This window comes from Panthera onca, chromosome A2, assembly GCF_046562875.1.
Source record: "Panthera onca isolate mPanOnc1 chromosome A2, mPanOnc1 haplotype 2, whole genome shotgun sequence".
Taxonomy (NCBI): domain Eukaryota; kingdom Metazoa; phylum Chordata; class Mammalia; order Carnivora; family Felidae; genus Panthera; species Panthera onca.
Window position 1 is genome coordinate 32,085,763 of NC_138340.1, and position 27,836 is coordinate 32,113,598.

The 27,836-nt window shown below is 43.2% G+C and overlaps 1 protein-coding gene and 2 long non-coding RNA genes across 9 annotated transcripts in view; 2 read left to right on the forward strand and 1 right to left on the reverse strand.

The window, feature by feature from the left end:
* Positions 1–27,836, reverse strand: part of ADAMTS9 (ADAM metallopeptidase with thrombospondin type 1 motif 9) — a 172,549-nt gene that overhangs the window by 45,352 nt on the left and 99,361 nt on the right. For 4 of the 5 annotated variants that reach the window (XR_009609757.3, XM_060631519.3, XM_060631520.3 and 1 more), the window contains 2 exons: positions 7,646–7,813; positions 541–714 (listed from right to left, as the gene is read on the reverse strand). Coding sequence is in view for 4 of the 5 variants with exons in the window: in XM_060631519.3 (XP_060487502.3) it covers positions 541–714; positions 7,646–7,813 (342 nt within the window). In the remaining variant the exon portion in view is untranslated. The remainder of the gene's footprint in view (positions 1–540; positions 715–7,645; positions 7,814–27,836) is intronic. The other variant, XM_060631521.3, reaches the window with a different exon arrangement.
* LOC132678729 (uncharacterized) lies at positions 142–27,364 on the forward strand. 2 transcript variants are annotated; one of them, XR_013554169.2, is made up of 4 exons: positions 159–468; positions 566–731; positions 21,264–23,346; positions 26,185–27,364. It is a non-coding gene; the product is annotated as an uncharacterized LOC132678729 (long non-coding RNA). The 2 variants fall into 2 exon arrangements; XR_013554168.2 differs by lacking the exon at positions 26,185–27,364 and having other exon boundaries at positions 142–468; positions 21,264–24,030.
* LOC145715290 (uncharacterized) lies at positions 7,784–21,257 on the forward strand. Of its 2 annotated transcripts, XR_014137266.1 has the most exons (4): positions 7,784–8,398; positions 12,017–12,175; positions 15,853–16,112; positions 16,588–21,257. It is a non-coding gene; the product is annotated as an uncharacterized LOC145715290 (long non-coding RNA). The 2 variants fall into 2 exon arrangements; XR_014137265.1 differs by lacking the exon at positions 7,784–8,398 and having other exon boundaries at positions 8,415–12,175.

Consider the following 27,836-nt stretch of genomic DNA (forward strand, 5'->3'; position numbering starts at 1 on the left):
AAACAAGTCTATTTCTGCATCAACTGAGCTGTTTTTCAGATTCCGTCATTTTTTTTTTTTTTTTAATGTTGGAAATGCTTCACTAATTAACTGGGGCTTCAAGTGACCGCCTGTCTTCTCCTTGACAGCCCAAGTCACGGAAAGGAGACAAACACAGAGTAGGTCCTACCTGGAGTCTGCCCTGTGGCTGTCTGAGCTGACACAGAATGACCAAGCTTGGATATACATATTTAAAATATCTCTTCCATCTCCCCCTCCTTTTGTGAAAGATAGCTGTATGCATTTGGCCCAAGGCCTGTTACAGTTTTTCTGGAGGCAGCCAGACTTGGAACATTCAAGAACACAGACGTAGGAACTGCATAAAAAGGAGGAGCTCTCCCACCCTCGTCGGAGTGAACCGCTTGCCGTCTGACAGCAAACCTTTTGGGAAACAGCCAGCCTTGTCACCGTGCTTGAAGGCTTTTCAGGGTAACGGATGTGATGGTTGCAAGGGGGTTGAGCGAAATGCCTGGCAGGTGCCCACTTCATGGCTCTACTTACTTCTTGCCATTCCTCTGCCCTCCAGGCATAGAGAGGACACGGTGCGGCTTGGCAGGCGCGTTCCGACTCCGGTCTGGTGTAGGGGTTGCACTCAGTCTCTCTGGCTGTTTTGTGTGTTCCCGTCTGACAGCTCACACTTCTCCACCGTGTGCCTTGGCCGCAGGACACAGAGCACTAAGAAGAAAGACTGTGTAAGTGGGAGCTTTGGGTCATTTGGTGGGGAGGGTGTGTGTGTGTGTGTGTGTGTGTGTGTGTGGCAGGAGTGGCGAGGGTCACAGTCATGGGGAATGCGCTCCTAATCCAATGACTTTCCTTGCGATTACAAAGCTTTCTAATTTCCAATGAAGGGGACCCAAGATAATGTCTTAAATCTGCAAACTCACTGCCTGTCGATGCCGGTGAGCGAGCAAAGTATCTCTACCTTTCTTGGGGAATCTCTAAAGATACCAAAAGTCTTGGAGATGGGAGAGGTTGGGAGAGATCGTTATGAAACGATACGATCGAAAAATAAATAGTGCTGCCATGTGAAATGAAAATCCCAAATGATTACTATCCCGGAGGATTGCAGTTTCTTGAAAACTGGAGATAAGTGCTGTACAAGAAGAATTTCTTGGCAGATTAAAAGCATAACCCAACGAGAGTAAATTACTGAAGCTTTTAGGGCCTTATAAGCAGAATTATTTTCTCCAGTCTCTTTCTTTCCTTGCTCTTATTCCTGGAGATAGAGGAAAGAAGAATTTTTTTTAAACTACTGAATTCACTAAAGTGTTAGTGTCTATTTACAGCCTCAAATGAATACGTGAAGAATAAAAACTGACAAGGAAAAACCATTTCTTCAGGCGGGCGTCATGTTTCCAGCCCCTGAAAAATACTGTGAATCAGGCTGAAGCATTTTGTTGACCAAGTTGCAAAACGCCATATTAAATCTGCAATTAACTTTCCTTTAAATTAACTTTTTAATGGTTTCCTCATTGCTGGGTTTCATAATCTCACTTACAGGCAGGCCAAGAATTATTGTCTTTATTAAGGTTTTGACAGTTAAAAACTAAAGGCAACATTTGCTTGGAAAGAACAGCATATTACTGCGTTTATTTAAAATCGTTCCTGAGTTTTTGCGATAGCTCAGCCTCCGCTAATTTGTCTGGCATTGAGAAAACAAGTTTAGCATACATTAAAGCCGTATTTCTAAGAGGAAGTCTTAAAGAATAGAATCATGGTCCTTTCAATTAGAAAGGTATTCGTGCCCAATCATTTCATATTTTAAGAAAATAGTTGGTGCTCTTTAGAGGGCAGCTCGGGAAATCATATCATTTCAGATGAGTCTATACCAGGGAGGGGCTCAAATGTTCACATCAAAGCTAGCTAAAGAGAAGGAAATATTTTGAGGCAACACAGCTGCTATTGTTTGGGTTTAATTGTATTAATTGGATTGAATGAGTCTGTGACCCAGAAGGAACCAGACTTTTAAAGTCATTGTGTCCTGGGTGGAATAGGAGGGCCCCTGAAGACAAGTAATGCTCTTGTCTACAGAGAATGACCCTTTAAGGCTCACGGGAGCTACACGTATGTTTCCCATTGATTACCCTGGAAATGAAGGAACTGTAACTTGGGAGTGTCATCCCATGAATGACAGAAATGTTCCAAGGGCGTCATCGTCGACAACAAACAGTGACGACTACAAACCCTGCCACCATTTGAATTTGGGGTCTTAAATATAAAAGAGTACATTTCCAGAACAGTGTATCGAAATGGAAATACAAAGAAAGATTAAGAACCATTGGGTAAACAAATTTGAACATGGCATAGGGCTGATATATATTCAAAGTCTCCTAACGTTTTAATAACCTAAAGAAAAAGGAAAAAAAAAACCATGAAAGACTTTCAGAGTGTCTCCTATTCAAGCTCTAAATAAATGAAACCTCTTTTTGATGCTATTGTTATTGAGTAAATTACTTATGGTTCAACGAAGGTAAGGTATTAAGAGCCATAAGTATCCAAAACTAAAAAAAATCACTTCCTCCAGTGTTGAATACTTTTTCAAAAGGCAAAGACACAGGAAAGTTCAACTATATAACATGCCGTCGTGGCTTCTGATGTTTATAATGTCAAAGCCAGGTGTGAAATAAAAAATAAAAGTTTTGACACGACTTAAAGGCATGTGAGGGACGAGCTCTGCCTTTCTGAATCCTGCATCTACGGTCATCTTTATTCTGAATGTAATAGGCTGCATCCGAGTGAACTCTCTGGGTTGCACTTTTCTGCCCGCACTGTGTCTCAAGGGAGGCAATGAGTTGCATACACAGCCAGTCAGGCTTGCTCGGAGAATTCTGAGCGATGTGTATGGAAACCTCGTGAACAAAACAGCAACCGAAAGACCTCTGCGTGACCCTGGAGGTGGTGAGGGTTGTGCTGTGTGCACATGTGTGTGCTTAATGCTTCTGGTTCCATTTGGAACAGGCTTTAGTTGGTTTGTAAAAGAAAAAGGTCGGGCAGTCTCTGCTAATGTGCTCCCTCTGCCATCATTCCGGCACAGGATGCGCAGGTCTGAAAGGAGGTGTTTTTTGTTCCAAACTACTGAGCCGGGAGCTATGTTTCATCTGTCTGCTCTCGGTACTGTGCATTGCTAGCTGGTGTGCAGGCCTCACCAACTTGACGGGGGGCCTTGACACTTATTTCCATGGATAAAAAGAATCTCTGTGCACCCTCTGGTGTGTGGGGAATCCTATATACCTGAAAACTGGAAAGTGTTTACATACTTTCTTCCAGAATTACTGCTGAAATTATGGTGGTGATGTCGTTTAGAGGAGGGACTAGCTTGAAAAAGAACTCTCGGAACCAACTTTAATACATAAGAATAGTCCCAATGATAATAGCCCCCTTTACCAAGCACTTACTATGTTCCTGGCTCTGTACTTGGGTTTTTCAACCTAATAATTCTTTCTTGCTGGGAGCTGTTTCATCCACTGTAGGAAGTGTAACAGCATCTGTGGACTCTAACCATTAGATGCCAGGTGTATTCCCCGCCCTCCACCAAGTTGTGACAACCAACGCTGTCTCTAGAAATTGCCTAATGTCCCAAAGGACAAAATCACCCCCTAGTTGAGGGCTTAGCTCCATGCCGAGCATGGCACACGACATATCTTTGTACTTCCTAATAAACCTTTTAGGGAGATCGTGCACAAATACGGCAAGGAACAGAGATAATCACTCCAACTCCAGCAAAAACAAAACCCAAAAGCAGCCAAAGTGAATTCTGCCCTAGGCAATGTACCATGGTTACTGTGGATTAGAATTTGGCTTCCAGTTTTAAAATATGGTGCTAATATGATGCAGTCTTCCGTACTACGTCAGCAAGAGTGTGGGTGAGAAGCCTGTGTTCACACAAATCAACATCAGTGCTCACAGTTCAAATACAAACAAAACAATGGAGAACTCGAAGCACGAAAGCGACCCTTTCTCATCACCGACTCTGTGCACATGGTTTCCTTGATTTCTCAAAGGACACGAGCTACACGTTTGCCATGTTTCTGCATTAAATACTTGCAGAATACTTCAGAATCAAACACCAAAACCAAGCTGCTCTCACTGGATTCACAAGGAAAGTCCTCACCAAAAATGGCTGGTGGATTCACAAGGCAACTTGCCAGTTTGCATTTTGGCATGAACGGTGGAGAGCTTTTAAAAAATTAGTTCTTTTCCCTTAACCTAAGGCACCGCTGATTGCAAGACAAAGCATAATGTTTTGTATCGCTACAAAAAAGGTCTATTTTAATTAAATCATGGCATTCTGTCGGCTGTTAGGCCCATTCTGAGAACAGTGAGGTTAAGGTGTGAGAGACACATGCATCTCAGGACTGATGAATGACTCCACTGCGTAGATTCATGACTGACGAGTGACGATAAAGTGTTACTTTTACTCTAATCTGCTCATTTAATCTTTTTATTTCTGACCTTCATTTTTTTGGAAAGCCTTTCTAGAAGAATAGGATAGATTAAACGATTTTTACTCAGGAATGCTTCTATTTCATGGGATCACCGAGCCTTCACATTTCTCAAACTGAATCAAGAATTCGAGGCTGATTCTTGTCTTAAAATTTCATGTGCATCCCTTACCTCTTGATCAAAAGCATCTACACAAATTGAACATGAGCTTCTAAAAATGCTTTACAGTTTTAGTGAGGATGTTTTCCTTTTTTTTAAATATATAATTTATTGTCCAGTTGGTCTCCGTTCAACACCCAGTGCCCATCCCAACAGGTGCCCTCCTCAATGCCCATCACCCACGCTCCCCTCCCTCCCACCCCCCATCAGCCCTCAGTTTGTCCTTATTGGATGTCTTCCAGTAAAAGCTCTCCTTTTACTGGAAAAATTTCCTTGACAAATTCAAGATTTTCAAAAGATGGAGAAATGAAACATTCCCCTTTAAATCTCAAAGCACCAATTTTGAGGGCGAGACTATGAAGATTAACACAGCGTACCCGTTGCCAACCCCAACATTCTACACGTCTTGTCATCATCAGACATTTCAACATGATGAGAAGTTGCACTCATTCCTCTTCCTACCTTCAACAAGAGATGACTAGGATATAGCTACCGGCAGAAAACAGAAGAACCAGACGTAAAATCTTCCAACCGTTGTTGCAAATGGGTAATCATTACTCTTGCTTCAGTATCCCTGCCTTAGGGACATTTCTGTTTACCATTGGATCATTAGTAAGCCAATAGTCTTTAACCACGCAGACCGTCTTTCTCCATCAACCACTGCGTCTGATTATTTTCAGCTATACTTCGAAACTGCACAAGTCAGATTTTACTCACGCAGCACCTTGTCCTGCCCGCTTTTATAATTCATTTCTACAGATCAAATCAGGGCATTTCAAAGCTGGCCACAGACCATTACATAACTGTGTTTACTTGCATTTTTCTACAAAGGTGACCAGACTTTTCTAAGCAATCATTTTGAACAGGTGCAGTCTTTTCTGGGGAGGCAGTCTGATAATCCTATTACGTTATGTTCAAAAAACCCCACAGGGTTCAAACCTAATCATCCCAGCTTTGTAAGCAATTTTGGACTTCCCCAAAAGACCACAGAATGCTGGGCTAAAACTCACTCTGTGTTTACCAGTAGAGAGTGAAAGATTCTTTTAATTGTCTCTATGTCAAATACATAGCCCTATAAAATGAGCATCATCTCCGTGCTCTAAACTTAATATTCAGGGCATGATGCAAATAGATAAGTAGAGGCCAAGCAACATAAAGAAAAGCAACAGAGCATGAAAGTCTACAAGAGGACAAGCTAATTAGTGCAATATCTTAAATAATGTTAGCTGCAGGCTTTTACATGAATTGAATGGCTCCCCAAATAAAAGGGCTGGAAGTTACAGAGGACAGCAGTCACTCAGACAAACCGTTAAGGAAGACCAATATGAAACGCTGCCTTGAAATCTGATCCTGTAGGGAAGCCAGAGGGGAAACTAGCTCTGGCTGGGCACCGATGCTTGGATTGTTGAATTAAAACACAAACACAAACACAAACACACAGGTCATTCCGATAAAGGCCTCGAGAAGGATGAGGCTACTCTTCTAGGGAATGATGCAGGTCATGTTTTACATTTCTGTGAAGTGGCTATGGTGGGGGGAGGGCGTGCATGTGGGGCAATGGTGACAGCTCAGAGCCTTTAGGAAAAACTCACATTGCTAGAGGAACTTTCCTTTAGTCACATCGAAATGGAGGGTTCCCAACTCCTCCCCATGTTAACACAACTGTCCAAAGCTTCTTTGAGGCTTTAGGGAATCGAGATCAAGGCTCTGAAAGAACCAAATCTAGAGGGTGCCAACCTAGAACCTACTTTTCTATTTATTCCTAGGGGCAGCTGTGTGATTCTCCACTGCACAGGAGAACCACAAAGTCAGTAAAACCTCATTGAGGCACATCAGTGGAGGGGAAGAGCAACATTATATACAGAATATATGAAACTGCACCTTATTACTTTTTAAAGTTTATTTATTTTGAGAGAGAGAGAGAAAGAGACAGAGACAGAGACAGACAGAGACAGCAACAGAAAGAAAGAATCCCAAGCAGGCTCCACACTGTCAGCGAGGAGCCCAACGTGGGGCTCGAACTCATGAACCGTGAGATCATGACCTGAGCTGAAGTCGGACATTTAACCGACTGAGCCACCCAGGCTCCCCTGCACCTTATTACTATTAGGTAAGCACCTTCAACCGAGCTGAGAAAATGTACAAGTACAGAGTAAAGAGATCAGCTTCAAGGATTACGTGTCAGAGACTTCAGTTCACACGACAATTATTTATAGATAAATAGAAGCTTCTGGAGTTCTTTGTTGAATCCAACAGGGAAACTCTCTCACCCAGCTGCTGGCTAGATTATCAAATGTTTAGAATTAGCGGAGTCTGACTGCAATCGGTTTCTTGGGTACTTACCCCTTCCCCATCTGATACACACATCACATTCATCCACACCAAATACTACTCTTGAGAGCCTCTTAGATTTAAGACCTCTGAACTAAGTACTTGGCATTCATTATTGCATTAAATCCTCATAAGAGCTAAATGTAGTAGGCTCCGGAAGGTGAAAACAGATCACCCAAGGTCACATAGCTAGCAAATGAGAGAGAACGTCTGTCTCCCACTTCTGCTGTATCTAAGAACATTCGCTATAATACTTCACACTGACAGCCCTTTCTTTAAGAACCTCAAAGGTAAATTCAGACCCAGTCCCTGCGAGGTGACCAGAGTCAACCTTACTGCCATCTGAGTTAGTGTTTTTTTAAGTGGTGAGTGATGATAAAAATGCCATCAGCGAAGCATTAAAGGGCTCCTCCGTGCTAGATGTCTGACATCAATATCTACTACTACTTAGAATTAATTCTCACAACCATCCTACTGTAGGTGTTACCCAAGGCCCCGAGGGTGGAATCCACTCGGCCAGGTAACAACTATCCTGACGGAAAGAGTCGTCCCTCCCCGTCCCCAAGCTCCCCTCTGAAAAACCAAACCTGTGCAGACAAACACAACCAACACGCCGGTGTCAGCCACGTGGCCCAAGGTAAGGAAGCAGTCGTAGAGGAGAAGCATTGCTCACCTGACTCCAGGCGCCAGCTTTCCATTTGGGGCATCTTCCTCCTCTGCACTTTCTGTGCCCACTTGGCTTAGCAAGGTGTTTACAGTAATCACTTTCTAAATGGTTTCCATCTTTTGCCATGCAGTAAACATTTCGTTGTTTATGCCCTCGACCACAAGAGACAGAACACTGAAATATAAAGCAATGGCAAGGTTGTTGTTGTGTTTCTTTTTTTTAAATCACATGGAGTTTGATAAAAACCCGTGTCGTGAGATGTTAAGATCATACCTGACAAGAGTCACCATCTCCCCCCTTTTCCAACACCATTTAAGGTAATATCTCAACGCTCTACATGGCAAGAAGATAGCATTCGGGGAAAAAAAATGTCCGTAGTATTTCAGCAGCAATCCTGCCTAGTATTTTGGGTTCTTCAAGAGTGCGGGTAAATCCTGACAATTTTGGCCAAAAAATAAAGCCAATGAACCTGAAATTACCATGACATCCTGGGATTCTAAAAAATCTTCCTATGAATTAGAAAGGATGCCTTTCGCACAACTCACTTTATGCAGGATCAGGATACTTCTTCAACCAAATGCCTTGCGATTCACTGATGTGGATAAATGTGCATTTCCAAAATACAACTGTGTCCAATTTCCTAATGAAATGATTTAAGGAAACTCTCCTACCATTTTTCAGAGGATAAACTCTCATTTTCCCAGTCCGTTGGGAAGGAGGTGAAAAAGCCACATTAGAAACCGAAAGGTAAGCTGGCAGGTAAGTCTGTGCCAATTCTGGGAGGGGGGCATTACCTTTCAACTTTGATCTGCAAGTTCACTGAACTGTTTTAAATGTGACCTTGTCTGACCACATCTAAGGAACTTGACTTTGATTTCAGATTAGGTTTCTCAGAAAGGTCTAGGAATCAAAGCGCCCACAGAGTCAGGACAAAAATTTGATATGACAGCTTCTTGTGGAACAGGCAAGAGGCTGGCCCCAATGAGTGCACTGAGATATTCAACGTCCATTGCCTCATTAGCGATTACAGAAGTCATTACCACTTGGATCATAAGCTTGCTGGCTCAGATTTTCAAGACACATTACTTCCCAATATAACGTTCTTGACTTTTAGAGGGAAATGAGTTTAAGAATGAAGAACAAAATGTGAAACTGCAATAGGAATAGATTTCATGTCATCACCCCCTATTCAATAGTTCTTATTGCCCTCACTAACTTTGTGATTTTGTTAACTTAAATTACCAAAGTGCCCTTTCATGCCTAATAGATAAATAGCATCACGTAAAACACGTAGCCTAGTATTAATTCAACCACTGTTACCAAGCATGTCCAAAGTTATATCATTCATAAATGTGCCAGACCTCTTTCTCTAGTAAACACAAATCATTGTAAAGATTTCAATAGTAGCGAATAGATTATTTTGAAATATGTATATTAATAGGTTTGGCCCTGACTTTTTACTTTAGGAAAGGGAAACATTGCTGGTTTCGTTTGGGCTTCATCTTATGACAGTATTATGATTTGGAGAGGTCAATCTGGAGATCTTAACAGAGCATACAGTGAGGAAGAAAGGAGCCCAATTTGAATATTCAGATCAAAACAAAAATACCCATCTTTCAACCTATGGTGCTTTGACATAAATAAAGACTTGGGACATAATTCTGGAAGGTTTTTAAAAGGAAGCTCCTAGAAATATTCCTACAAACCACCGGTCTAATGACTTGCATACAGAATAATCTCTATTGTTAGTGACTAATTTTGGTCCTTAGAAACTTTCCTTGGACGAATAAATAACAAAGGGGCACAAGTGGAATTTGGGATGAGTTCCTCCGTGTTTATTCAACAAACATGTGAGCAACTACTAAGTTTCAAAAATTGTGCGAAGGGCTGGAAATACAGTGATGAACGAAGTTGACTACTCCCCGCCCTCACGGAGCTTACAGGCCAGTGTTAATCAAAACACTGCAATGTTGACAAAAAACAAATGCATGCTTATTAACAGAAATGAGTGCTCTGAAGGACACAGGCTGCCATGGGTGCAAGAGGGCTCCTGAGGCTTCCCCCCAGGGCCAGACCGTGCAGAGCTCACAGGTCGTCATAATGCATTTGGATTTGGAAAAATCACAGAAGAGTTTTAAATCAGGGCAAAACACGGTCTGATTTTTGCTTCAGAAATTCTACCCTGGATACTGAGAGGACAATGGATGGGTATACAGCATGAAGGGAAATAGTAAAACTGCTCAGGAAGAGTTAGTACACTGGTCCAGGCAAGAGGTGATGGTGATACTAAATAGACTGCAGAGGTATTGGGGTGGGGGAAGTTGGTGGACTTATGACCTATTTTTTTTTAAGGTAGAAATGACAGTTTGTGGTGGATCAGCCACGGGGTGCAGGGCAGAAGGCAGACTCAGGAGGGACTCCTAGGTTTGCAGTATGGGCAACCGGACAGTGATGACGTTTACAGGGATGGGAAAACAGCCCCGGGCGTCAAGGATGTATTTATCTGTAGGAAAAAGGCTGAACTTGAAAGATACAGATTCCTGGGTGGGAAAAGGTGCTTAATGAAGAAAGAGGCATAATGGTGATGAACATGGATGAACTTAAAACAAATCCAACTATAGGGATAATCATTTCAACATACAAATCATCCAAGCAAGCTGTCCTTTAATATGAAGGGGGGGGGGGGGGAAGAGAGTTGATGAAAATGCTAATTCAGTAATCTGCATGGCATCGGAGGGACAGTCTAAAAGTAGACAGCAACCTGCAGAGGCAGAATGAGAAAAGGCACAGTATCCTGGCGTTCATTAATGTGCCACCCACTCCTCTAAGACTGTGCGTGCAACGTCTCATTTAATCATCCTAACAACCATTGAGGTAGGTACTGTTATGGGAGATAACTAGTGTTTCCAACCTGGTGTAAGTAACCACAAAGCTTTCTAGATACCTCTCCCCACATGATTCCAACACAGATGGACAGATGTCTGTTGAGGACAATGCCAACACAAGGGAAACAGTTAAATTATCACTAACATCGCTGATACTAATTCATCTGAGGGGCACTACTGGTGTGACCCATGCCTATTGCCCTTCAAGTGAAAGGGAACAAAGGAGTTCCCAAATACGATGCCTTAAACATCCTGTTAACATCTAGATTAGCTACATCCCACCCATTCCTACGTGCGTTTTTCTTATCTGGGGATTTGAATGGAACCGACTTGGAAAAAAGAATGCAATAGTTCAGCATGACTCACATATTATTTGCCTAAAATGAAGATCTAAAAGTGATAAGGACATTCTCGAGGTAACTAATCAGAAAAAAAAAAAAAAAAAACCAAAACACTTTTCATCTCATGCTTTCTAACTTACCAGTGAAGAAAAGAAGCTGCTTATGGAAATTTTCATATCTAACAGGTTCATGAGTGGGTCTATTATGATTTCTCTAAAGAAGCTGTCATTTTGATAATCAAATAAACAAACATTTCAGCTCTTCTACTCTGAGGGAAATTTCCATCTGATCATTTCCAGTCCTTTTCCAGACGCTGACTTTTGAGTCGACGTGCATCACTGAGATTTAAGAGTAAAGTTCAGTGCATCATCTACTATGTGCTATCTGTTGGCTACATGTCTCAGGGTTCTTGCTCTGGGGAATGTTTAAGTCCTTAAATGGGCAGTGGACATAGCTTCCTAAATTGCCAGTTGGAGTCCCACGTTTGCTCCTCTGGAGAAACAACCGAACATGTTTACGAGCATGCTTTCTCCCCAGCTTTGCACAACACTCCCAAACAATGGTATAGTCTCTCCTTGTGACTTAGAAACGTCAAGGTCAGGTGTGCCTGGGTGGCTCAGTCAATTGAGTGACTTCAGCTCAGGTCATCATCTCCATTTCGTGAGTTCGAGCCCCTTGTGGGGCTCTGTGCTGACAGCTTGGAGCCTGGAACCTACTTCAAATTTTGTGTCTCCCTCTCTCTCTGCCCCTCCCCTGCTCACACTCTGTCTCTCTTTCTCTCAAAAATAAATCAAAACATTTAAAAAATTAAAAAAAAAAAAAAGAAAGAAATATCAAGGTCAGTATCCCAAATGCCTGGGCTTTGAGGCTTTTGTTTCTGTGAGGCCATTCAAAGGGGATGTTTAAGGTGAAGCTTTGTTCAGGTCTTGCCTTAACACGGTCTACCCGCCTAACGTCTTAAGAGTTTGACATCCTTGCATTTCAACTCATCTGGCTGGAGACAATGTACTCAAGGCATGGGCAGTCTGCTCATCATCTCTCCTCTGGGCTTGTCCTCTCTCAGTGGTAGCCCTGGTTATGGTGCCGGTTAGGGTCTGGCGGGCTACCGCTGGCATTCGCGATGCCCTGCTTCTGCCCTTTCACTTTTGTAGACGTGTGTGGTCTCTCAGACATCAAGGAGCCAGCAAACAACCCCAGTGTGTCTGCCAGGATGAGAAGGGCTGAGGACCTAGAGAGAGGGAGATTCCTGTGTTGCCAAGGCAGCCGTGAACCTGAACATGTGTGCAAAGACAGAGGAGAGTGCGGAATTGGTAAGGCCACCGTAAGGAACTAAGAAGGAATAAGAAGTGGAGGCTGGAGGTCAGGGGTGCTCAGAGAATCTGGCCAGAGGGAGGCTTCTCGATGGGGCTGGGAGATGCCGGGGCTTAGAGGAAGCACCAGCGGGGCCGAGGTATAGACCTGGACCGCCTAGTTATAGCAGGTGCTCACTACACAGGGGTTAATGGATGGTCTAGGAGAACAGCTGGCGGAATTCTGGCACTGCTCTGTGTATCTAGGTGATTTCCAACTCCAAGGGATCTAGCAAACACGAGAAACATGTTTATTACTTTCTTCATAACATCTTTAGGACCCTGGGAAGAAAGACACTTATACTGCAAATACACAGTCACGTAAACGGAAACATTCTGTTTATGTGTAATGTGTGATGGAGGATGCTGATCAACTAGCCCATATTTCCAACCACGGGACTGGCTGCCAGCAGGTAAGGAAGAGCTCGGAGGCCGAGAGGAAGGACAGAGACCGCAAGCCATGACCAAGTGAAGTCACGATTCTCCTGATGGAAGGAGTTTTGCCAATCAGGGAGCGAACCATCCCTCTGAGACCGACGAACAGAGCTCAGTTTGGGGGCAGGACCCTGAACTAATCATGACGTGCCTTTCCCTTGTGCGTCCCTAAAATGTGAAAGTAACATCCAAATCCCTCCATTTAAAAAAAAATGTTCCTTTGTGTCTTTCACGGACAGCAGGCTCTTTCTGATTCTAGTCTCCTTTGGACTTGGTTGAACAAAACACAAAGTCAAGCCTCACCTGCAGAATGTACTGTCAGAAAGGACGTGAGGCTCACACCCGAGGTTTGCATCTGCCTTTGCCAGTTACGGGGAGGAACGAAGGGCATATACAGGAGCATGGCACCAGTGGGGAAGGCAAAACCAGCCTGCGCACGCCGTTTCCGGGGAAGCCAGGACGTGAGCACAAGGATCTGGACTTAGGGATCAGAGTTTCAAACACAGCTCAGTGTGGGGCCTGGAACACCACGTGGGCTTGCCACCGAGGAAAAAGAAAGCAGCCATCACTCACATGTGTTTATAGACTGCCTTCCACGCCGTAGGCAGCCAGCAAATAATTGCGGGAACGAACGGACACGTGAAATCTGTAGGCATCACAGAAGTGTGCTCTAAACGAAACGTCATGTTTGCCTAAATGTCACAAAGAAAGAACCACTCGGAATCTGACCCACAGTGTGAGGGCTGAACCGATTTGGCACAAGTTATTGAGATGCAAAAAGGCCACCCCAGGACCCCTCTTTCAGTCAGAGCAGAGCTATTGGAAATCACACCAGCTACCTTTTATTGAACTCTTAACTGTGAATGGAAAACTGGGCTGAAGGACACTGGCTTCTGTCATTAATCCCAACAGCGACCGTGTGACTCAGAGACTATGAGGATTCCTTTTTTTTTTTTTAATTTTTTCTTTAACATTTATTTATTTTTGAGACAGAGAGAGACAGAGCATGAACGGGGGGAGGGTCAGAGAGAGAGGGAGACACAGAATCCGAAGCAGGCTCCAGGCTCTGAGCTGTCAGCACAGAGCCCGACGCAGGGCTCGAACTCACGGACCGCGAGATGATGACCTGAGCCGAAGTCGGACGCTCGACCGACTGAGCCACCCGGGCACCCCTGAGGATTCCTTTTTTACAGATAAAGAGAAACAAGGAGGTGCTGTCACTTAGCCAGGGACACAAAGCCAGGAAGCAACAGAGTTGGTCTCCAAACAGGTCCTCTCCAGAATCACCACTTTCTTCCTTAAGCTATACTGAAGAAAGGGACTGGAGAGGAAAACAAGGTGCTCACCCCTGCTCACTCAAGTCAACAACAGAGAGCAAGGACCTCAATGGAACGTCTCTTGAGCCTATTTTTGAAGCCTCTGATTCCTCGAGTCTCTCAGGGAGACAGTACCTATACAGAGTTAGTATGTCTGACTTTATTACTTTTTTCCTAACTCTTTAGGACCCTGGGAAGAAAGTCGCTTAGTGGGCAAATAAACAGCCACATACATAAAGGGCCAGATTTCCCTTGGGCTGAAGCCACACCCTGATTTTCTCTTGGCCATTTTTCAGGGTTTATTCACCCTTTGGGGCCCGCCTGAGGTCACGGGGCGAATGATTATTTCCGTTCACTGATGAATGGCTCTTTGCATGGTCATGAATGGAAATGTGGGCCTGTCCATTCACCGAGGGCTAATCTCTCAAATGTCTGAGCTGTAAGGGCATCTCAAAGATTATCCAGTCCGTCTGTTTATCTCACAAATGGAACACAAGAGGAAAGGAGACACGACATGCTGACAGTGACACAGTGAGGAAGGAGTACATGCACGCCTAGGACTAGGAGTTCCCGTGCCCCGCACAGAACGCCATTGCCCTGGGGATTTGTAGCCAAGTACGGGCGTTCTTCGTGTTGTTCAGCAGCCACGGCTGACCAGCCATCCTGACTCTTTCTATTCCAAAGGGAGAGTCCCAACAGGGACTAGCAAGGGAGGCACAGATTCTCCCGCCTCTGGCTTTGACAGACAGCAGACACGAGTATGAACAAGAGTGAGCATAACAAGCTCCTGTTTCGGGACACCAGCTAAGAACAAATTCCAACGGGTGGAGGCGCACGACTGCCAGCACAGGAAACAAAAGCTCACTACTTGTCTTCACCTTGTTCTAAAACGCAGCATTTCAGGGTGCAGGGCATTTGGGCATCAGGCAGTGCTAGGCTGGCCTGCCACCTGCCATTTCACCTCGGGGGCATCTGGGGCCAATTACCGAACCTCTCTCAGCTCTGTAAAATGGGGACAACAGCACAGTCTACACTCAACAGAGTTACATTACAATTAAGCGGAACAATGGTATACATGTACGACTGTATTGCATATAGACGGAGCTCCTGGGGCTTTGGCCAAGTGGTGTAGAAATCGATGCACGTTCACTCGCATCACTACCACTATTTCTACTCAGCAGAGTCTTTTAGAATACCCCCCAGCATGTGGTTAAAAAGGTATTTAAAAAAAAAAAATGTACGTCAACTAATGGAGTCTCAGATTAACGTTCTAACACAGGCACTGCTGAGTAAGGGAGGGACTTAGGTAACATCTCACCCAAGTGAAAGGGCGAAGACTTTTCCTTTCCAAAGGTCACAGAGCAATCCACAGAACAGACATAAATGTCAAAGATTCCTCTGCTTCTGCGGTGCCCTTTTCACTTTTATCGACTATTATTAATACGGTCTCTCTGACCAGAGAAGACAGGAAGACGAGGAAGACAAGGACCCCACATCTGAATGCCACATCTTTCTCCTACTCCACCATTTCCTGCTCATACTTATTATCTGAGGGACTACTTATGTTTCTCATTTGTTTCTTGTTATGTTATTTCTTTAATGTCTAGAGACACAGAATCCACACCAGGGATCGCCATTACTGCACGCCCATTCACTCACTTCCTGGCTCTGTTCGGCTCTGCCGTGGCAGTGGTCACAGTTATTTGTTAACTGGTGGGTGTGCACACAGTTAGGGCTTCTCACAACCCATGAATGGCTCTGGTCGGGGGGCATCGGGGAAGCCGAGTGACTGAGGAGGGAGAGAAAGCTTTGCCAGGAAACAAGGGCTGTGACTTCAGGGCGTAAAGCCAATGTTGACAGGCCTGCCTGATGGCTGTTTATGTCCAGGACCACCATGGCACTTATTACCATGAAAAGGAGCCGAGAAAGCAGGAGATTGGCAGGGAACACCATGGAAGAAAGCAGATGCGCGAGTCACGGTCATCCCAGCCGGATGGGGCACGAGGCCATCCTTCCATCTCCGTTGCCCCCAACACCGACAGTCTTTGCAGTACTCCAAAGGTCTAAGACCGTGGGAGAAAAGGAACTAAGGATCACATGTCAACCCTTGGGGCACACTCGAAGGCTGCTCTCAATACTACAGCCAAGTAGGTGGCCCCACAGATGGCTCACAAGGGGGATGGGAGGGCCAAGCCAATAAGGGGAGACAGTAAGAAGGGCTCACGCCCTCCACCTCCCGTTACCCCCAAGAATTAGGAGGCACAGGGCTCTCCAGCTGTCTCCTCCTAACCTCTTAATGTAACAACATCTTGGGGGGGGGGGGACAAATATTCACATTAAACAGAACAGCATATGAAATTAGCTACATGAGTCATGAAACCCGAATTGAGGTTCTTTTTGTTCTGTCAGAATGTAAATATGACAGTTTTCCTCCCCATCAAGACAAAGAATAACAACCAACAAAATCTGCAAAAGCTGAATTTTCTCATGGCTACGTGCAGTGGTGCCCCCAGGAATCTGAGGCATAGTACATGCCCAGGCTCTGTTGTCCCTAACATGCCCTCCGACTCCCCATTTCTAAGCACACTGACTAATTTTACACAACTTCTTTTGCCTCTCGAGGTTATAGGTGATGATTATTTGTAATGTGACATCAGCAGAATAATCTTGCAGGAAAGAGGTGGAGATGACAGAAGGACAGAGATGACACAGGACAGAATCCCTGTGTTTACCCCGGGATTATTCATGAAGGCAGTCTGGAACATGGGATAGGAGGTGAGATATTTGTGCCAGGTCTCAGCTGTTGCAAAGGTAAGTGAAGAAGTGTTTGAGTGATTTCTGGCAAAGCTACAGCTGAGGGAACAGTGACCAGAATTTCTTGGCACTCTGCAGGCAGACTGTGACTGGAGGTTACCTGGAGATGTCATTCTTCTAGAAGATGACAATGCTCAGGAACACCCACTCATGATACTACAGGGCAGTCAGGAACTTCTTCCTCCTCCAAAAGAACTAGTCTATCGGCCATTCAGTCATTTAAAAGACACCAGGACTAAGTTTATTCCATTGCCTCTTCCACAGTCTTGCTTTCTCTGTGTATCTGGACCTTCCTCCATTGGCGTGGCACGAAAGGAACATCTTTACATGCCAACATGTCCAACATCTTATACTGGAAAACTTACAACTTTTTTGTTTTTTTTTTTTTTTTTTTGGCAGGGTTGGGGGAGAAGTAGTTTATGTAATTAGTTTGCTTTCCGGTGGATACCAATGCCACCCCAAAACTGAAACGTGCATACATATTTGAGTCTGCATCCAGAGAAACATATCTCAGCAGGAAGGAAAAAAGATTATCTTAACCATTGTTGAATTAGACGCTCATCCTCCAACTTTGCTTTGCTCTATTGGGAGTTCAGATCAGACCAAGGTGCTGTTAACAGGCACTATTCATTCGTGTTTCTTTTCTTAATTTTTAACGTTTTTAAAATTTTTTTATTTTTTGAGAGACAAAGACAGAGTGCTAGTTGGGGAGGGGCAGAGAGAGAGGGAGACACAGAATCCGAAGCAGCCTCCAGGCTCTGAGCTGTCAGCATAGAGCCCGACATGGGGCTCAAACCCACGAACTGTGAGATCATGACCTGAGTTGAAGTGGGACGCTTAAACTGACTGAGCCACCCAGGCGCCCCTCGTCCATGTTTCTTTTCTTGCTTCTCCTCCTGCTTATCACTTGGTAAAGAAATGGCTCCAAAGCACCATTATGAAAGGATCAGACAAGAAGAAATAAAAACCAGCTAAAACATAAATGGCTATTACGTGAATGACGTGGCATTTGAAGTGGCTAACATTAGGTCAATGGTTCTATGTGAATTTAAATTATTCCTACACCACTCTGAGATGTACTCAAACGGACATCCAAGGGTTGAGTCAAAGAGGGTGGTAGGTATGAGTTTGGTTTTGGAATCATTCAGACCTGGTTTGACCAGGGCTGTCTCTTCCTTTGTGATATTATGCAAGATGCTTAACCACGGCAAGCATCTCTTTCCAGTTCTGCTCAACAGAGACATGAAACGACAGTGAATAAGCAAGCAGCTCAGTCTTAACATGTCCAAAGCATAAGCCCTGGTCCGCCTCCAAAAACCACTCCTTCCTGGAGTTCTCCCCATCTCAGTCAATGGAAATTCCATCCAACTTCTGCTTATTCTCTGCCCAATATTTGGGCTCATTCCACCACCTCTCTTTCTCTCATAGCCTATATCGAAACTCTCAGCTAATCCTTAGGTACTACTTTAAAAATACATCAGAATCCCACCAATTCTCACCGCTTCCACTGTGAACATCTGAGCCACTCACTGACGGGCTTCTCCCACGTGATTTACTGCAATGGTTTCCTAATATTCTCCCTGCTTCCAGAACTCTGTTCCTCGAGGAGCTTCCTCTAAATTCAGAAGCCAGCATCCGTCTTTGAAAACAAATTCACGTTCCCACTCAACTCCTCTCCCCACAATGGTTTCCTACTTCACCGAATGTAAGCAAAAATCACTCCAATAGCCTAACCCCTCGATCCCCATCCCATGATTTACCTCTACGTTATACTGCCTCAATCGTATCTCTAATTTCATATCCTACCACCCACCACCTCTAATCCAGCCACAGTGGCCTCCTTACTATTGCTAAGATGTGCCTGAAATACACCTGTCTCTAGGTCTTAACACAGAATACTCTTCTTCTTGATATCCACACAGCTTATCTCTGTTTAAATCTCACCTTCTTAATGGATACCTGCCTGACTCCTTAAATGTACAGTTCTCATCCCCCCTTCCAAGCTATTTTCCTCTTCTCTAAGAATTTTTGTCTTTTTTGTTCACTGCTATATCCCCAGTAGCTAGAGAAGTGCCTGGCTTATAAAAAAAACCTTCAAATACTTATGGAATATGCAAGTGAATGCATGAATGAGTGAATGAATAGCATCTCAAAGAACCTAGGGCCACTTATGTCTCAAGAATTTTTAAGGATTAAGTCAGTAACCTGCACAATGCTCAGTTCATTGTAAGGACCAAATAAATAACTATTGTGCTCTCCTATCTCCTGTGTCTACTCAGTCCAAAACTGGGGTACCTCTGTGGCTCAGTCAGGTAAGCATCCGATTCTCAGTTTTGGCTCAGGTCATGATCTCATGGTTCATGAGATCGAGTCCCACATCTGTCAGCATGGAGCCTGCTTGGGATTCTCTCTCTCCTCCTCTCCCCCACTTGCTCTCTCTCTCTCTCTCTCAATAAATAAACTTTTTAAATACTGCACAGGGGACACCTAAGAGGAAGGTTATGCGAGAATATAACACAAGACCAACAGCAAATGGCAGAAGCTAGGAACTCAGAATACTACTCTGCCCCTGCAAGGGCAAGACTATTGTTGAAAGTCAGCTCTAAGCCTTTGAGACTGTCTTGTACCCCAAGCGTCACATAATGTTGTTTCTCACCCCCAAAGATGTCACCTCAGAATGATACTTTTCCCATGTGGAAAAATGTAAATATACAGACTGAAAGCAACCTATAAAGGAATGTATGAACACAAAGGGGTTCTATGTAGGTTGGGTATTTTCTATCTCCATTCTGGCTGGAAAGATGTAAAAGCAAAAAACAAACCAAAACCAAAACCAAAACCAAAAAACCTCGGAAAACGCACACTTGCTATTCCCAATAATTAATTAATTAATTAATTAATCTTAGACAGAGACAGCATGCACAAGCGGTGGGGGCTGAGAAAGAATCTTAAGCAGGCGCCACATTCAGAGCAGAGTCCGGCACAGGGCTCAGTCTCACAACCATGAGATCACGACCTGAGCCAAAATCAAGACTTGGATGCTTAACCAACTGAGCCACCCTGGTGTCCACTGGCTTTTTTTTTTTTTTTTTTTTTAAGTTCCCTTCCATTGAAGAAAAGGCCCTCAAAATATACGATATACAGGGCTGCCAAAGCAACACGGAGTCCTGAGATTTCGTAACCGTAGGGCGAATTCGATAGAAATCAATCACTGCCTCTGTCCTCTACACCTTCCATAAACCAGCCACCACAGACCTATTAAGTGGTGTGACTGTGACCCAAATATTAGGATCAGGTTGTGTTCAGAAAGCCCTACTTTTCTTAGTCCAGCAGAAGTTTCCTTAAAAATGTATCAATTCCCATCATCCTAGGGTGCCGTAAATGTTTAGGGGGAAGCCAGGCCCTTTCGGAGCACTGGCTGGGGAATTCTGGATGACCAAGCCTAATTCTGGAGTTGTTTTGTTTTTTTTTTTTTGAAAACCATTCAACACCAAGTGAACTGTCAAAATTTTTCTGTTTAAAAATGCAAATATTCAGCTCCCTCCCACTTTCGATAAGTAAGGTCAACAAAACCAGGAACCTGGCTGAAAATCCTTGGGAAACATTTCAAGACTAAGGACTCAGCTTCAATGGATTTTTTTAAAAGCAGAGGAGAGCTACACTGGTTTCCATTTGTGCAAGAGCTAGTTTCTTGCATGTGTCACAAATCGAAAATCACTAGTTCTAGAAATTTTGAAAGCCCTACCAGAGAGGAAACAGGAAAGCATGGGGCCTGGGAGTCAGTCAGGTGGGGCTTCAAGAATTACTGATCATATGATGTTGGGAAAATTGCTTACCTCCGGAAGCTCAGTTTTCCCACCTGCAGAATGGACCTTATTACATCCATTATTATGTAATAAGGTCCATTCTGCAAGGATTTTATGAATATTAGTAATAACGCACAAAAAAGCACCAGGCCCAGGGCTTGGCTCACTGCAAATGCTCAGTAAATGGGGGTCGTTGCTATTATGTCTCCACTTCCAGTTAAATTATATAAATATAATTAGGTTTATAATTCGGATTATAATCAGGTAAAAGGCAAAAGTCAATTTCTAATTTTGAAGTCATTTTTACATAGTCCATTGGTAATTTAAGGTTCTAGATAATTCTGGAAGGTGGCACTCACTTGTCTTATGGAGAACTCTCTTCTACATCGGGCACCAGTGTCCAGATCTTCTAATAAAATTTTCTGTGGCATTCCAACAAAAATACATTAAACGTTGTGGGTCAAAAACAATATCTCATTAGGACTTAGATCCTACCAGAAAACTTCTGAGGTTGGTAACAGTATCTTGGGGCTTGTTGTGCTTGTCTTCTCCTCTACTGACAGATTTCTTCGGTCTAAAAGTTTTGGAGTCAAAATAGTGTTTTGTGTTTAGTGTTTATGTGGCCACTGTTTTGTGACCTTTTTGAAGGAGAAGTACTGAGATTGATTTTCATTCTAGGACCAGGAGAGGCATCATCTAAAATGTTCTCTGACCCACCATACTCAGAGTTGAGGCTGCTCTTCGGAAGGTATATTCGTATGGGTGGTGTGGAGGTTGGAGACACGGCATTTGCTTTCTGCTAGAGCACGGAAGATTTGCAAAGTGGCAAAGGGAAGAGGAGAGGTAGAGCTTCAGAAACTTTCTTCCTCAGAGGTTCATGCGCTGAAAAGCCAACTTAATGCCACACATCTGGAAAAGCTGATCACCTACATATGGCTTCCTCTTAAGGATTTAAAAAAAACTGGTGGGAAATAATTGAAGGCATTGATGGTGAAAACCTGCTGATCTCTACAACGTAACAATTTATCTTTCCAGAAAGGAGAAAGGAATTTTATAACTTTTAATTTTTAATTTTATAACTTTAAGGACTTCTCTGACTTAAAAAAAAAAATAGGAATTTTGTATCAGACACATTTGGGAAGTGCTGCAGTCTATATATAGCCCACCTAATGCCCATGAGAATATGGAAAGAAAAGTTTTACTGTCAGAAATCCATAGAAATGCAGGGAGGAGGCAATATCACCGCCCAGGGGATGTGGCAACGTTTGAAGACATTTTTGGCTATTACAACCAAGAGGATGGTTGGCATCCAGTGGGTAGAAACAAGGATGCTGTGTGACATCTTACAATGCACAGACCAGCTCCCCAACAACAAAACTACCTGGTCCCACACGTCAACAGTGCTGAGACGGGGGTATCCTGATTCACTCCTATTTACAACCCATACAAGACTTTCTGCACCTCTGCCTTAGTCTCTAATCAGAAATACACTCTGCTACTTCTCTGATCAAATGCAAATGAGGAATGAATCCTACTTTTAAAAAGTATCCAAAAGAAAAACCAAAATGTTCAACTCTGACACACCAGTTCCTAGATAGAGCCGGACTATTACATATGTTGCAAATTCTATCGTGGATGAGGGAAATACTGATGCCGGAAACACGAAGTTAAAAGCAACATACAAGTATGAACTATCAGTGCTACCAGAACAATCCAAAGGTGTGAACATGGCAGAGTAGCCCTTTTTAGAAATGCCCATCCTCGTGTGTGCCTTTGTTTCCAAAGTTGGTCACTCCTGCCAAAATTGCCATGCAGAATGTCTACGAGTTACATTGGACACATTTGTAGACATTTATAACAATTCTCCCTCCCGACTTCAAAAAAAGAAGGAGGGACTCTACTCATTGGTTTGCAAATTCAGTCTGGTAAGACAACGTTGAGGCCTCATATTTTCAGCTCATCCTTGAAAGTGTTTGACTGACCTTGATGGCTTCCCGCAATCCCACATAATATATAATGGAAAATTCAGCTCTCTGGAGAGAACTGTTTTCTGATAGCTAGCCAGTGACATTCCATGGGGCTTGCATCTGTGACCTTGAGTTTGACTTTTGCTGAGGAGTCCTCCCTCTCCTCACCAGATGTCTCTTTAGGGTTTCACAACCTTGGTACTATGTCAACATCTTGGGTGAGATAATTCTTTGCTGTTGGGGGCTATGCTGTGCCTCGTAGGATGCTTATCAACATCCTTGGCTTCCATTTATTAGACACAAGTAGCACCCCCAACCCATTTGAGACATTAATCCCCAGACGTTGCCCAATGTCCCCAGGGGGTAAAAATCACCCCCAGTTGAAAACCACTGACTTATCCTAAGGTTTTCAGAAAGTCCTTCAACAAAATCTCAAAACGGAATTGATTTTAACTGATTTAATAGCCATGGTGGGGCACAGAGAGCTTTTTCATGGAAGGAAGTGGTAAAGGGCCTGCTGAACATCAATCCAAGATCAAGGTCTTAGGCTAAAAGAGTTGGGAAGTCCTGGTCTCCAGAGAACGTGACATGGACAACGTGAAACCAATTCCCACACACAGCAATGACTACAATGAACAAACACGCTCTTCGGGACAGCACTTCCTCCCTGACATCATGTCCCTGGCCTGCCACCGCTAAGAGTTCCCGGATAGTTCACATATGATTAAAAAGACAACCAATGAGAAGGAAATCATGATTTCAACAAGAAAGGGCACATTGTAATGCAGAAATAGGTGAGTTGGTTGGGTGAGGGCTTTTTATTAAGTGCAAGGAAAATAAACACACGTTTTTGGAGGAAAAAAACAAACAAAAGAACCACAATCTTTAGTTTTCAATGGAATCTGGGCTTTACTGGGGAGTAGTAGATCTAAAAAAAAAAAAAAAAAGGTGAATCTGCATACAACCAAGTATTTACTGGAATTTACTGGTACGACTTGCTATGAAAGTCTGGGTTTCCCTGGGAAAAAGAGGAATAAAAACCACACCATTCCCAGGGGCCTTTCATCTTAGTTGCATGGGTACAAGGGGGCCAAGGGAAGAAGGGAGATAGAGACAAGGGGAAGAGAAAGTCATGGGACATAAACCAGTGAAACACTGAGAAAGATTTTTACTGAGCCCTGGCTACAGAACTCACTTTTGCTATGATGTGCTAGTGGAAATCTGAGAATAAAAATAGCTAATATATATCAGAATTCTTGTAAGTCCTGGAATAAATCCAGAGACCTACCCTTCACTTCCTTGTGAAGTAAAATACACACTCTGAACCTATTTATGTTTAAGTAATTTTAACAATAGCTTATCTTGAAATACATCAAACTTAAAGAAAGATTGCAAGACCATCATGAAGACCTCCCTTATCCCCCTTATCTAGGTTTTCCAACTGCGAACATATTACAACAACCCCCTCTATTTAATAATGGCGTATATATATATACACACATATATATACATACACATGTGTATATATGTATGTATATGTATGTGTGTATATATACATATATATGTGTGTATATACGTATGTATGTGTATACATATATGTGTATATATATATATATACACATATATGTATACACACATGTATATATTGCTTATACACATAATGTCCCATCAATTCAAGGACACTCTCCTACATAAATGCCATACAACTCCCCAAGTCAGGAAATCACTGTCGATACACCACCAACATCCAATCCTATGTGTTTCTTTTTAATTACTCCCTCATACAGATTAGCTCTTAATTTTCATATTTCTAGGCCAATGCCATAAGGATTTCAGCTCCTGAGTAGCGGGCTCATTCATTCATTCATCCATTTCAAAATTGCTTATGGTATGCCCCTTGGAGTAAGGCAACAAGCTTCAATGGCAGGCCTGTTCAGCCCAAAGGAAATTAAGGTTCGGGGAAAGTAAATAAATGATTTGTTAAAAGGTTTTTCACTTGAAATGTGGTGACTGTATCTGTTCCTTTGTCTTAGCTAAGAAGAAGCAAAAGAGCCCACTGTTTTTTTTTTTTTTTCTGCTACGTCTTCCCTCTCTTCATCCCACACAGCTCCCAAATCATGACCAAGTCTTATCATCCAGCAGCCATGTGGATAGAGGAATACAGTGGTTGGGAAGATGGCGGGGGGGGGGGGGGGTGAAGAAAGGAACAGAATGTAAGGCCAGAACTCAGAGTTGATGACTGTCCTACCAATGGGAATAGAGAAAACTCAGCGTTGCTCAAGGAAGAGCTTAGATTTAGCCCAAGAACCAGTTGGGAAGGTATCTCAGTGCATTTGATGTGTTTTATTTCAACCAGAGAGCTGTTAGTGTGAAATCACTTTTTAATACATTTTAATTTCATCATTTTTTCATAATTCCCTTGTAGGGAAGCAGATTACATTCGACAACAAGCCACATCACCACACGCATCTGCAAATCCCCCAACTGGCTTTAACAAAACCTGATCTATTGTCCTGTTACCTATACATCCACTGAACACAGAAAACACTTAGATTGACTACCCCAAGTTATTTCATTGCTCTTTGCATATTAAAATGTCAGAAATATCGCCCAATGCATGTTTAATAAATAAATGAGGATGCTTTTTTTCCTCAAAATCTTCTAAACCCAAATTTTACTTTTTACTTGGTTTAATTTTAAGAGGAACAATTTTCTCATATTCCTCCCTTCAGAACTCTGAGCAAAATTTGTTAATGGCTCAGGAATTCCAGAATGTGTCAAATCGTTACAATTTGGGGGAACAGAAAATCTTAAATTTCCTCTTTCCACAGAGGTTGCATTTTGCCACTTCACCAACTAAAGAGGAAGATGAGGGAATTATATCTTGGTTAAAACCTGGGGCTTGAAAGGCAGAACGCCCCAGGGTCAAGTCCTGACTCAGCCCCTTCTCAACAGTGCGACCTAGACCCAACATGATGCTAACTTCATCAAGTAGAGAGGATTAAATTAGACTATATGGGCGAGCTGCTTTGTAGAATTCCTAGCAAAAAGTGAAGATTCCAAAATACAAGTGATTGTTATAATAAAAAAAAATCAAAGCCCTTCCTATAATTATGGAAAGAAATACATGGTACAAAATTAAGTGAAGGGAGAAACAGCTCTTTTGCGGATACCTGAAGCTATCAGTTCATCCACTTTCTGAGATCCTGAGAATTATTTTACTTATTTCCCATTTCCCATGTATGCAGCCAAGCTGTGAGCATAAATTAATAAGTGCTTCTTAAAAAGATTTCACCTGAGTGGTTTATAGTTTAATTCAGATGTCACTCTAAAGGAAAAAACAAACAAACAGCTATCTGGCCACTGGGAGAGAGAATTGATGACATCATCATTCAATCTGCAGCCAACGCTGTTGCCCACATTTTAGTTTCAAGGCGGGGGTGTGTGTCAGTATGGTGTACGAATGTGAATGAATCCATAAGGGTTTTCTTATCACTGGGGAGGCTAAGTTTTGCCAAGGTAAATGATGAGAACCACAGTGGTGGAGAAGACATTGCCTCAGCTCTGATTCTTCCGAAGTGTCTTTCAAACACAGCCCCTTAAAGCTAATCTGCTCAACCTTTACCTTACAGGGCTCAGTGAATATGAAAAGCTGCCTTCCGGAGACTTCCTTCAAAGAGGGAATGATCTCTTGGAATTCAAGCTTCTACAAGGTGACTACCTGGTGTTTTCCATTTTTGTCTTCTCCTAAAAAGCATCAATCAAGCCTTGCCCTTTCGGCCCACTGAACACATAAACACTCTTTTTCCCTAACTGAACTTACTGCCACGATGAACTTGAACTCTAAGACGCACAAGAGGAGAGTTGTTTTAACAGCTGCTTTTACACTGAGGCTCTGGAGTTACTACCCTCAAGACAGCTGGTTCTGATAAGCCTCTCTTCCCACTGTCCTGTTTTTTCTAATGCCCAGCTGTCAGGGAACACCCACTAAAGTGTTCCAAAACAAAGGCACAAAACAGAAGAAAGGCAAGAGAATGGTACTCATTTGGATGCAAGGGCATCCTACACAGGGACCCTTCACGAGCCGACACAGGGTTTTTCTCTCCAACTTGCTTTTGTAAGTTTACGGATTTCTCGGCTAGTTGCGGATTAATTGCTAAAGACGTTGCCTGAGGTTGCCCTGTCCAATATGGTAGCCACCAGCAGCAGGTGGCTGTTTGGATTTAGAGTAATTAAAACGAAATACAATTTAAAGTGCAGTATCCCTGTCGCACATTTCAAGTGCTCCATATAAGCCACATGCAGCTGGCAGCTTCCATGCTCGAAAGCAAAAAGAGAGAACATTTCCCTCATTGTAGAGAGTTATTGGACTGCACTGGCCAAGACATACGCTCTAAGAGGGGAAAGGGGATGCAGATCTGGTAAGAATGATGGTTTTGTCCGTTGGGCCTGTATCAATTATCTTCCATACTACTTCCTGTACACTCTTTTCTTGGCTGCCAATGTTCCATTTTCTACATTTTTGGAAGGGGAGGTTGTGGTCTTTAAAACAATCCATGAAAAGGATCCCACTTCAGAGGAAACAAAACCACAGGAAGCAAAGGTGGTGGTGTGGCAATCCCCACGTTCTAGATGTTTTTATTGGTGATCATCAAATAACAAAGGGGACAATGTACCTCGGCCAGGGCTTCCCACGTTTGGGCGGAGGCTGAGGACCCTGACAGAGAGAGATGGAAAGCCAGGATCTCTGCCTATCCTGGCTCTCAGACCACGGACCTCATGTCTAGGTTATAATGTAGCGGTGAATAGAAGAACACTCTCTGGGGGCGCCTGGGTGGCTCAGTTGGTTAAGCGGCCAACTTCGGCTCAGGTCATGATCTCACGGTCAGTGAGTTCAAGCCCTGCGTCGGGCTCTGTGCTGACAGCTCAGAGCCTGGAGCCTGTTTCAGATTCTGTGTCTCTCTCTCTCTGACCCTCCCCCGTTCATGCTCTGTCTCTCTCTGTCTCAAAAATAAATAAACGTTAAAAAATAAATAAATAAATAAATAAATAAATAGAAGAACACTCTCTGATAAGAGGTTTTTAAAGGTTCCGTGTCATCAGCCAGGGAGCGTTTATCACTGAAAATGATTGTGTAATTGTACATTTAAAAGGAAAGGTAGGATGGATAATTTTTATTTAATGACCAAAGATCATTAGCAGCTGTGTGCTAATGTACAATTACACAATACACACAGACACACAGACACACACACACAGTAAGAGCAATCGGTATTTTTATATT